We start from the raw sequence: 12,906 nt of genomic DNA, 5'->3' as shown, positions 1-12,906 counted from the left end.
TCCTGGCCTGCCACCAAGGGTGCGGTTCTAGATAGAACCAGGCAGGAAGGCCAAGGGGTTCTGCCTTGGTTCTTGGAGGCCAAGCCCCAACTCAGCCTTTCTTAAAGAGTGCGATCAGTCAAAACAAAATGGTGGAACAAAGCAGAAAAACAAGTTTTCGTTTCATAAGTGCCCAGCTTTCCCTTCCTTAGCCCTGTTCGCATAAAACACAAGCTTCCTAATTTCTTTTCTGCCCCTTTCCAGAGGGGTGAACAGCTTTCTTTGAAGGGAGCACTGTATTCACTTCCGGATCCCCATAGCCTACCATACTGACTACATAATAGGATTTTAATAAATCTTTTTTAGGGACATGGATGGAAAAAATGTCAGATGGTTTCAAGACAGAGGTTGGCAGATGAAATGGTTATTAGAGTAGATCTAAGATGAATAAAAGACGTAGGCATATTTCCATGGTAATAATGATAAAGGGGATCGGAAGACCTAACAGCCCAACCACAATGGGGGGCTTAGCTTGGCCTAACTCTAAAGGGATACAAGTACATCTGAGAACACTGGAAAAAAAGATGGGAATCCTAAAGCACAGCAGAAGTGACCAAAAATATATCCCAGCCATAAAGCATAATGAGAACTAGGGAAAACCTTTAGGACCATTTTTCCTTTTGCTAATTGTATCAGAGAAGAGAAAGAGGCAGTAAACCGTTTAACAAACGGCTGAGAAAACACTTTAGGAAAAATAGCATCGCTTTTCACATAGTTATTCACTGAAAACATGTTTAGAGCACAAAGTCATTTTTAACGGGCAATAAAACAGCTGGGAAAAAGTCATGTCGATAGTGAAGTATAAATATAATCAAACCAGCTCATTACATTTGCTCGACCCTCTGAAGAGAACAGACGTGAACAGACAGCAATTCAACCAGTTCACAACTGCACAAAAATGCTCTAGGCCCACACTAAACAAAATGCACAGGATTTCATTCTGGATCTTCCTCCTCACTCTAAATTTAGTCAGCTGGATTGTTGCTTAATTACCAACCTTATAACCTTCTCGAACTAAAGTATTTACCTCAAAGTAGAAATCTGTAGTTTATCACAAAAATGGAACTCAGTACCCAGATTCCATGGTTTTCCAGAGAAGTTGACTATATTCCTTTATGTGTATTATTACTATCAATATTTCTTGATTATCTGCACTGCAACTCGTCGATAAGACAAATTATCTATTGACTAAGACAGCGTTATTGCTGTTCCAGTTTCTCCAGCCACGAACTTCTTAGAGTTTAGATTACCCACTACTGTTGCCCTGATGATTGCGATAAATATTTATTTCTTTCTTAGAAAGACCACTGTCAACTTCCAATTTCCTGAGCCTTTTTATTCTCCAGCCATCAAGCCTCAGTCGCCCATCATCACCACCATCATGGCCCCATCAACACCAGCAGTAAAGAGGGAGTTACTCTTCCTGTCCTTACATGGATTCTATGTCTCATGCAGTCACCTCAGCTATGCTGTTGGCCTGGGCTCTGTCCAGGTGACTGGGAAACCTATCTGGTAAATAAAAAAGTCACAAGATGCTAACTAAGCTGGGTTTTTTGAACCAAAAAGAGATGCTTGTTTTCCTGTATTTTAATTACACACATGCTGTTCTTTAGAAAGGACCACAAAATACACAAAGATTCCTGAAATAAAGAGTCAACCTTTCCCTGGTTCAGACCTCAGCATTAACAGTTATACAAAATATGTAAACTTGTCATAAGTTGCAAAAAACAGACCTCAGTCCAGTCAGTAAGAATATGCAAAAGATTCTTAAACACATTTGGACAATTTACATCCGGGGCTTTCCCCAAAGCGCAAAAATGTACAGTTTACAAACGTGTAATTGACAACTATTTCCAGTTACTTATTTGTAAAAGCTTTCAATTCCTATAAGACTTTAACATGAAATATCAACGCCCACTCTATTTTTATACTTGTTATAGTATTAGATCAAGTTATGTATCTTTTCTAATAAAATTCAACAGACTACACATCAATTTTTTCCGATGTTTGAAATGTATAAAAACATTTATAAGAGGAATTTTCAAATAAATGGATTTACCTACCAAAACTCAACTCTATCTTGCGTGTACTCATCTCTATGCCAGTTGTCCTATAAACTCTTGTCAGAGATCCTGACATTCAAGATCACTAACATTGCCACCTTTCAAAAATATGATGATGTCCTCTGACTCCTGGATGGACTTGATCTCTAGTAATTAATTTTTCACCTTTGGGTTTAGAGTATTCTTAAAATGTATTTCTTACCCTGATCAGGAGCTGTCGTGCTGATTCCCCTAGCTCTCTACTACTGCCTTTCTACTTGCAGTTTAGAGCCTTTCACATCCTTTCATAGTATCGGGTTCATATTCTGGCTCCTCCACTTAGTAACCATGTGACATTGGGAAAGTTATTTAATTTTTCTGGGTCTCAGATTCCTTGCCTGTAAATTGGAGGTAATAATAATCTCTTCTCCCCAGGACTATAAGGATTTAATAAGATAATGTGCACAATTACTTAGAATGGTACCTGGTACAGAATGAGGACGTGTTCATGTGTCAGCATCATGTTCAGAGCGTGAGAACTTTAGGACCTTTACTAACTAAAGCTTCTTTGAGGATGAGCACTTGTTCAAGTCTGTCTTCTCTCCTAGGCTATAAGCTCTATGAAAGCAAGGCCTGGGTCTGATTTATTAACCACTGTATCCCCAGGCTTAGCAAATCCCTTAGCATTGTGTTATTTAACAATTTATATTTACGTATTTACATATTCTACATTTGCTGAATGAATGAGTGAATGAACAGATTACTGAGTAAATGAATGAAAAAGAGCTCATGCCATGTCTCAGGAGGCCACCAACAAGACACTGTCCTTGGGTTTCCATGCAAAAGTGGGGAGGCAGGGAGACTTACCAGAGACATCCTGGGACCCTTTGCATCTCAGATTTGTCCCTTGGTGTTCCCAATTTGGAGTCCCCACTGGGGACTTCTCTAGGGATAGGAGTGGAACACTCAGGTCTTCAGATACTTGGAAGATGTGCACTTATGATACAAGGACAGAAAATTGTAGTTTGGTGCTAGAGAAAGTATTTTGGCAAGTCTCAGAAGAAAAACCACACAGTAACTAAAAGCAAAAATAATGCCATACCCAGATATGCCCAGAAGTCACAAACCTACAGATATACTTAGCACAGACAAAGCATGGGAAAGGGTGTCCCTCCCATATCTGATTCATCTCTTAGACCTTGCCATGGAGACAGGGTATTTCCAAAGGTACACAATGCTGATATCACACTTTCAATTTAAACTAAAGGATGCAAAATCTGGTTTTAATTCCCATCACTCAAGGAAGTCTTTTCTGGTCACCAAAAGAAAACCTGAGATCGATTGATACCCCATTATGACAAAGGTGAACGGAGAAGACAACACAGAGGGAGTAGAAAAATAATGGGGGAGTGAAAGGACCAAAAGAACCTGGATAATACATGTGGAGATATTTTATATTGTATCTTGTTCTTAGGAGGTGCTTAACATATAGACTTAAACTAATTAACAAGGAGAGAGTGACAAAAACAGAAAAGATAAAGAATTTCAGAAAAAGATATGATGCGGGTAGAGAAAATAGACTAATATAAAGGGTGGGAGAGGAAGATGGAAAAAGAATAGTAAGAAAGAACACAAAAAGGGAGGAAAGGAAAGAGGAATGGTGAAATGGGGTAGTTATAGAAATGTGTGTATGTGTGTAGTGTGTTGTGTGTTAGAGAGGCAGAGAGAGATGGAGATTAAAGTGTGTAAACTAGGCTTGGAAAGAAAGGAATGGAAGAAAAGTTGAAGGGTATAGGTGAGCAAGAGAAATCGAGGGAAGGATTAAGGGTTTGTTAACTGTCCCAACTCTTTCACAGACTTTTCCATACCACATCTTGCACCATTCTCTTGGTCTTTAAATTTGGCTGCTAACAGGGGAAATCTAATCTGTATATTGTGTCTAATTTGTTTCCCCTTATGCCTCTATTTATTCTTCAAATGCTTTCTTGGAAATAGGAAATCTCATTTTAATAAAGCTAAACCCGCAAAATACCCCATTGCCTTGAACTTTAAGACAGATTGAGATTCAACCCAAGATTTAACAAGCGAAAGAGTAAATTTAGCAGAAACCTGGTTCTCAGCGCAGATGTGTACCAGCCTCATGAATCTGGCATTACACGTTCTCTGAAAAGTGAGCACAGTTTAAGTATGAATACTAGAAAAGAGAGGTCTGTGTTGTCTTTGTTTGGGAAAACAATTACACATTAGAGATTTGGTGAGCTACCTATGCTGTGTGAAGTAAATTCAAGCCGCATCTAGCAAGTAATACTTATTAATGCACTTTAAAATACACCTTGTGAAGTGTTAAGAAAGGTTATTCCTATTAAGCAAGACCTTCAGCCTCTCAGGAGCTGTGCCATCCCACCTGTAACAAAGGAGTTGTTTCAGATGAGGAAGGTTTTCTTGCTTCAGCCTGAGTAGCACCACTTGTATTGGTTTAAATTGGGGGCTTCTTTGTTAAATTTTGTTTGAATAAAGGATTCTGAAGTAAAGACCATTTAAAAGCGCCACATGGAGGACTCCTCTCCCAGCCACCTGCCCTCCAGCCCTCTCGCTTAGTCCTACAAGTTCCTGTCAGGAAGCTTCCTCCTCACCCATCATTTGCATCCTTTCACACTCCATTCTCAACCCCTTTACCTTAGGCCCTTCCTTTGCTCTCCCCTGTCTTTCTGGGGCCTGATGGTGCTCTCCGGCAGTTGCAGCCCCTTATTCATTCATTCATCAAGTATTTATTGATCATCCAGTATGTGCTAGGCATTGTTCGAGGAGCTTGGCATATATCAGTTAACAAAACAAAGATCCCTGTGCAGCTTGCATTGCAGCAGGTAGAGATGAACAATAAATAATAAACTTAGAAGTTAAGTGAGTGATAGAGTATGCCAGATGGTGGTAGGTGCTATGAGAAAGAGACAAAGTTGAGCGGGATGGCAGGGATTGAGAGTGTGAGGAGCCATGCTGACAAGGGGGATTCTCCGCCCCATTCCTGCAGTTCCACATAAGAAATCCACCTTATCCAGCCTGGCCCTTAGACACCATCCTATCATTGACTGACAGTCGAGTTCTTGGAGGGTGTGGTAGAGACACCACTCAACAAATATCCTTACTTGTTATTTCTCAACTTCCCTTGCAGTTAGGTTGGGCCCATGTGACTCATGCTCCCCAATGAATTGTGAGAGGAAGAAGTAGTTAAAAGTTACTATGTCTCTTTCATCTCATCCTTACTTTGATATGCTGACCTTAGAGGCCATTCGTCCAGGGACCAAGGCTACAAGATGAAGGAGACCAACTGACCTGCATCAGAATGTGACATAATTGGTGAAGCCACCACGGAAAGGAGTATGGAGATCCCTCAAAAAATTAAAAATAGAGCTACCATATGATCCAGCTATCCCACTTCTGAGTATTTATCTAAAGAACAAACCAACACTAATTCAAAAAGACATACGCACCCCTACCTATGTTCACTGCAGCATTATTTACAACAGCCAATACTTGGAAACAACGTAAGTGCCCATCAACAGATGAATGGATAAATAAGATGTGTGTGTGTATACATATATACACAATGGAATACTATTCAGCTATTTAAAAAGATGCAATCTTGCCATGTGCAACAACATGGATGGACCTTGAAGGTATTATGCCATGCGAAATAAATCAGATGGAGAAAGATATATATCATATGATTTCACTCATATGTGGAAGATAAAAACAACAACAAACAAACACATAGATATAGAGAACAGACTGGTGGTCACCAGAGGGGAAGCAGGGTAGGGGGAGGGTGAAAGGGGTAAAGGAGCCCATGTGTACGATGACAGATGGCAACTAGACAGACTTTTGGTGGCGAACACAATGTAATCTATACACAGGTCAAACTATAATGAGGTATACCTGAAATTTATATAATGTTATAAACAAATGTTACCTCAATAATAAAAAAGAGAACGTGACTTTAGCAAGAAATAGACCTTTACTGTTTATGTCACTAAGATTTCAGGGTTGTCTGTAACTGTGTCATAGTGTAGACTATCTGGTCCAACGTCTATGAAACTAGACGAACTAGATACAGATAACAATCATTTTCAACATCTATGAAACTAGGCGAACTAGATACAGATAACAATCATTTTCTGTTTTTTGATGGTACAGAATACTAAAAATCACAGATTTCTATCTCCTCATAGATTGATAGAGGTATAAAGGTACAATTCTGCCAGGAAATAAACGAGTAACGGTAAATTATATTTAAGTTGCCTACTTCTAGGGCTCCATAAATATTCTATGAGGTATTGCAAGCAAGTATTTTGATTCATGAACACAATTTACTTTTCTTAGATTCACATAACAGCAAAATCTCATTGACAAAATTACTTAGTAGAAAATGTGTAATTTGTTTTAATCTAATCAAAATATTTCTTGGGCCACTCAAAGTTTCTTGGCTATTCCACTGACTTAAATCACAACTGGAGGAATATTTTTTTCTATAAACTGCACTCATTTAAGAGAGATTAAAACATTAACAGAATCCAGATGAAGTTTACACAGAAATGCAAAGCACAAGTAATATAAGTTCTAAGCTGTGCCCTGGAGAAACTCTATAATGTAAATTTGCCTGTGCTTTAACTTAAGGGATCATGCTAAGACCCTTGTCCACATTTTCCTCTCCAAAAACAACATTTTGGAAGATAGTCTCAAACTCATAAAGATTCATTAATAAGTAAAGCCAATCTGTATGCAAATATTGACACAAAGCCAGACATTCAAGTGCACAAAGCAAGAGACCATTGAGGGGTAGCAGGAAACCCCAAAGATTCTCCCACAGCCTGTCATGGTGCCTACAATCCTACTATTAATGGCTCTTTCCTTTGATCTTTGATAGATTTTGTTTCTCCGGGGCAGCTTTAACAGAAAGGAACAAGACACAACTGGAAAGAACAGGCAAGGGAAACCACACTGAGGAGCAAGGGGCCGCAGTGAAGGGTGTGAAGATGGTGATAACAAAACCATGGTCTAAAAATAAAGAGGAACAGCTGACCAAGTGATTAATAAATCAGAATATTCTTCCTGAACTTCTACTCTCTTTAAGATATTATGCCAGGCACTATGCCAAGTTGCAGAAATACATGAGGCAGGATTACTAGCTTTGTGAATTTTGTAGTCTAGTGTTTGGCCTTTGTTACGGAGCCAGGGAATAAATCGATGGTTAGACCTAGAGCTAGAGATAAAATTGTGGCCCATACTCATCCTCAGCAGGTATGCACAGGGCTCCAGGGAGGCGCAAGTTCAGACATAAAGGGAATGGCAAGTAAAGGACTAGAGGGAACAAGATCTAGAGAAGAGAGAACAAGGATGAAGTGAACGATGAACTGACAAAACCATTCTCCCCTTGGTAAACATTTTTACTCTTTAGCATGAGAAGAGATTACAGAATTTGATGCCTGGAGAATTCTATTTCCTTCCACCAAATAAAAAGAAACATAAATTGCATTTTAGATAATTAGTTTGCTACATCGTTTTTGGTTATGAGATTTTTGTTTGTCTGCTTTAAACACTTACCATCAAACTTTGCAAGTCTGCTGATATCTGCTCCAAGTTCTGAGGTAACTGCTAGTGCATGACGAACTTTAAGGTTTGTTTCCCTGTGAAATTAATCGACACGACATAAATTTTTATATAGAACAGCCCAACAGCGTCTTACAGAAGGCAATCAGGCAGGTGCCATACATGCAAAGTTCAACACAAGAGATGCAAGAAACTCCCTTTGAATGTCATTCACACCTCTCACGCTGTCTCAGGAAAGTGGATAGGGCTTTGCAGGCTGCTGAGAGTTGGCATTGCACCCACAGCACATCTGTATAACAACACAGTAATCCCTGTTGCTATTTGAAAGAACAGAGGACACAATAAATATGGTTTCATTTGAACCTACTCAGATATCATGCATGAGTTACAAAACACATTAGGAATGGGAATACAGTTGCCAAATAAAGGAGTCCAGTATCACTCCAGAGTCTATTATCTAAGTAAGAGTTTTACTTGCAAAAGATGGTCATGGCTAATTTCACAGTAGCTGAATTTAAATGGAAAAGGAATACAGTTTTCCCTTTCTTGGAGAATCAAGTGAAGAATCCCATAAGTCTAGAATCATACAACCAGACAGGAACTCAGTGGGTCATAGTGAGCTGGTCATCTTCCTCTAGGCAGGATCACACATACACTGGACAGTTGGCTGTCTGGTATTCATGAAATGACCGGCAGTGAAGATCTATGACCATTACTCATGTCTTGTGTATAAAAGCTTGCCGTGTCAGTTTTCTCACTGAGTTCAACCTAATTCTCATCTACTGTAGCTTAACATCATCTGTCAGAGTTCTGTCTTTTATGGAAATGTTTAGTGATGCATTCATTCAGTCAACAAATATTGACTGAATACATACCATAGTCACTCATGATACTCAATGCTGCCCCTCAAGGATTATTGTCCTCTTGAGGGAAACTTGCTAAAAAAGCAAGTATCACCATTGGGAAGTACATGCCAAGCCATGAAATAGTTGAATTTAGAGAACCAAGAAGCAGGTACTTGAGAGGGCACTTAATCTAAAATTCCCATAAATGAGTTTTACCTGATTAATACCTTCAACGTCCTATCATACTCTTCTTTATCTGCCTCAGTATCTTGATAAAATTCAAAATTATTTTCAGCATAAGAAATAATACAGAAAGATCCTCTGTACCCTTTACCTGATTTCCCCTAATGGTAACATCTTGCAAAACCATATCACAGTATCACAACCAGGATACTGACATTGACACAGTCAAGATACAGAACATTCCATCACCACACGGATTCCTCGGGTTGCCCTTTGTAGCCACACCCACTTCCCTGCCTCCTCCAACCCATCCTTAACTCCTGGCAACCATTAATCTGTTGTCCATTTCTATTATTTTGCCATTTTAAGAATGTTATAGAAGTGGAATCATACAGAATGTGACCTTTTGGGATTGGCTTTCTTTGCTCAACATAATTCTCTGAAGATTCATCCAGGTTGTTGCATATATCAATAGTTCATTCCTTTTTATTGTTCAGTAATATTCCATGATATGGATGTACCACAATTTGTTCAACCATTCACCTGCTGAAGGACATATAAGTTGTTTCTAGTTTGGGGATGTTTCAAATAAAGCTGCCATAAACATTTGCGTACACGTTTTTGTGTTAACATAAGTCTTCATTTCTCTGGGATAAATGCCTAGGAGTGAAATTGCTGGCTTGTATGGTAATCGCATGTTTAGGATTTTAAGAAACTGCCAAACTGTTTTCTAGAGTGATTGTAGCATTTTACATTCCCGTCAGCAATGTGTGAGTGATCCTGTTTCTCTACATCCTTGTCAGCATTTGGAATTGTCACTATTTTTCATTTTAGCCACTCCAATAGGTGTGTAGTGATATTTCATTGTGGTTTCAATCTTAATTTCCCTAATGGCTAATAATGTTGAACATCTTTTCATGTGCTTACTTGCCATCCATATGTCATCTTTGGTGAAATGTCCCTTCTTGCCATTTGCCAATTTTCTAAGTAGATTGTTTGGTTTTTTACTGTTGAGTTTTGAGCATTTTTCATTTATTCAAGATACAAGTCCTATGTCAGATAGACGGTCTGAAAATGTATTCTCTTAATCTGTAGCTTATTTTGTCATCCTCTTAGCAGGGCCTTTTGCACAGCAAAAATTTTTAATTTGATGAAGTCCAGTTTTTCAAATTTTCCTTTTAAAGATCATGCTTTTTGTGTCAAGTCTAAGAACTCTTAGACTAGCCCTGGGTCTCAAAGATTTTCTCCTATGCTTTTTCTCTAAAGTTTTATGGTTTTAGGTTTTACATTTGAATTCAATTTTCTTAATAGTTATAGGGCTATTCAAATTCTCCATTTCATATTGAGTGAGCTGTGATTGTTTTTGGACAAAGTGGTCCGTTTCATCTAAGTTGTTAAATTTATGTATATAGAGCTGTTTGTAGTACTTCCTTACTCTTGTGATGTCTTCAGGATCTGTTGCAATATCTCCTGGTTCATTCATGACATTGTTAATTTGCATCATCTCTCTTTTTTCCTTTTTCAGCCTTCCTAAAAGTTTGTCGATTTTAATGATGTTTACAAAGAGTCAGCTGTTTGTTTCATTGATTTTCTCCCTTGTTTCTCTGTTTTCAAGTTCACTGATTTCTGCTCTTGTCTTTATTTCTTTCCTTCAGCTTGCTTTGCATCTAATTTACTATTTTCTAGGTTCTTGAGATGAGAGATTAGATTATTGATTTGAGACTTTTTTCTTTTCAAGTGTATGTATTTCGTGCTGTAAGTTTCCCTATCAGCACTATTTTAGCTTCTGCCCAAACCAGGGGTAGGATCACACAGGCCAAACTCTATTTCAATAGCCCAATACGACAAGGATTTGGGAAGAAGCGGTTAAAACCATAGGCTCTTTTGTCAGACTGCCAGGTTTGAGCCCTGGGCTCACTCTTTAGAAGTATGGGACAAATTAGTTAATCTCTCTAAGCCTTGGTTTTCTCATCTGTACAATGGGGCTTATATAGTACTTATGCCAGGATTAAATGATAAAATCCATCTAAAGAATATATACAGTATCTTTAAAACGTAAGCATTCAATAAATGTTTTTATGCCAGACAGGCAAATTGAATCCCCTGAAACAGAACTGCTATTTGGTCTATACCTAAATTCTCAATTAACATCAATGTCAAAACTCCATTTCTCTCTTCTCTTTCTACAACTTCATTTCACCCAGTTCCAAAAGATTGCCTTCTAAGTAACAACAGTGCTTCTTTCCTCAGGGACTCTTGATCAATACTTCTCTCATTTTCCTTAGAGAATCGCTTAAATTTTTTTAAAAAGGCCTTTCTAAGGAATCTCAGTGAAGAGTCTTGTGTAAAATGTATTCACATATACATGTTTAGCTCATATCTGAAAGAAAATAAATTCACAAAAAAAGACAGAGTTTTCAAAAGATCTGCAAAGCATTTAACGAATAGACTCTGCAAATTAGACTCCTATTTCTTCCAAGAAAATAAAATGAAGAATAAGGTTTAAGTCCTGTTTCTAAAGATATTGCTCTTAATTAAATTAAAAACCAGTCTACTGAATTATTCTGACTTTAATAACTTACCCATCAAGCTCAGCAGTTTCAATGTAACAGAGACCATGTGGCTCACTACTTGATAGGAGAAGCAGGTCAGCCTATTTAAAAAAATTGTGATAAAGAATAATTGAGAAGGGAAGACCAGTGGAAAACCTATGCTGTATCACTCTTCCACTACTAATAAGCCAGGAGAGCCTTAGAAAACAGTGAGGGGGGTGAAATCCTGGTGCCCCCTCTGCCACACGCCCTGAATCAAACCCCTCCTCCACTTCCTGGTTCCTGTTTTGCAGGCCCCTGGCCTTCAGAACATAAGCAAGGGCAGGGGATAGCATCCAAATTAATAGCCACTTTATGTACTTTTTTGGCGAAAAATACATAAAATTTTATTTTCTTGCTTTGATAATTACTCATGGAAAATATAAACTTTCCCCAATAAGTAAGACAACTGGAAATATTTATATGCACATCCTTTGATTCCCTAGTATGATCAGTTCAGAGCAGGGGGCAGGCAAAAGAGATGAGGAAAGACCAAAGTGAAGTAAGAGAAGGAAATGGAAAACCATATAAAAAAATCAGAGAGGCAAGGAAATTTGAAAGAGAGAGAAAGATTAAAAGAAAAACAAAATAAAAAAGATAATCTAGAAAAAAGATGGTGGGGTGTAAGGAAGGGGGAAGAGAAATAAAGAGGAGTGCCAAGCAAGAGGATGACATGGAAGAGAACACAGGGTAAAAGACAGTGGGGAACACTGAGAAAGCCAGGAGGTGGCCCTTCACAGAGATAAGTCATCCTATGTGGCTGTCATTTGAGCTTTGGAAACGCCCTATCACAACTCAGTTTTAGAAGGCTGGTAGCTTTCTATATTGGGAAACTGTTTATTTTATTTCAAATTTCAAAATTTATTTTCAAGTAGAGGGTTTTATGAAATTCTGAAGGATTTGAATGTCTAAAAAGAATTGACTAAAATTTTAGCAATTAATTTCGACACAGCAACCTAACAATTTTGTAGCTCTGTCTGAATGTATGATTGGCATTCCAAATCTGTGAAACTATCTTACTTTTGTTTTTTAAAATTTTAGAGTCTCCTCATTCTCAAGTCCTGGAGGTCAAATTTAGAATCAATCCACTCGTTTCATTGTCTCAAGCTTTAAATTTCCAACTCAAAAATAGGCGCTCTGTGTGTGTGTCTGTGTGTGTGTGTAGTTTTGTCTAAACTGTGATAAAACATAGCTGAAAAAAACCCCAGTGACAAGCCCCAAAAGGAATAAATGGGTTTGCATCATCAATGCCCTTCCGCATCTCTGGATGAAAGAGTCACAGAAGGCTGTCATGGCAGAAATTTTTTTCTGACTTGCCACAAGGGAACCAGAGCACACCCACTATAGAGAGAACGGGTGAAGAGTGTATGCCACTCTTGTGCCAAACGTTACCCATCTTGATTTTAAAAGGAAAAAAAATGTTCTTGAAAATTCCCCTTGGTCTTATTTGTCACATTTAGGTTTCAATGAATATGATAGCAACAGAGCTTCACGCTCTTTGGGTCTATACCGCTCCTCCCCTGAGCTTAAAAGGATCATTTTAAACAAAACCCAGAATTCTGTCATTCCTATCATCTGCAATTGAAAGCAGTTATGCAGTAT

General features: G+C 38.3%; 1 protein-coding gene across 12 annotated transcripts in view; it reads right to left on the bottom strand.

Annotated features, from left to right (window-relative positions):
- The window catches only part of ATP8B4 (ATPase phospholipid transporting 8B4 (putative)), a 216,324-nt gene that overhangs the window by 96,835 nt on the left and 106,583 nt on the right, over window positions 1-12,906 (bottom strand). For all 12 annotated transcript variants that reach the window (XR_011528524.1, XM_070580607.1, XM_008534847.2 and 9 more), the window contains 2 exons: window positions 11,296-11,366; window positions 7,680-7,762 (listed from right to left, as the gene is read on the bottom strand). Coding sequence is in view for 11 of the 12 variants with exons in the window: in XM_070580607.1 (XP_070436708.1) it covers window positions 7,680-7,762; window positions 11,296-11,366 (154 nt within the window). In the remaining variant the exon portion in view is untranslated. The remainder of the gene's footprint in view (window positions 1-7,679; window positions 7,763-11,295; window positions 11,367-12,906) is intronic.

The sequence above is a fragment of the Equus przewalskii genome, chromosome 1 (genome assembly GCF_037783145.1).
Source record: "Equus przewalskii isolate Varuska chromosome 1, EquPr2, whole genome shotgun sequence".
Taxonomy (NCBI): domain Eukaryota; kingdom Metazoa; phylum Chordata; class Mammalia; order Perissodactyla; family Equidae; genus Equus; species Equus przewalskii.
The sequence above is the reverse complement of the archived record's forward strand: the minus strand, read 5'-3'. Positions and strand labels throughout refer to the sequence as shown.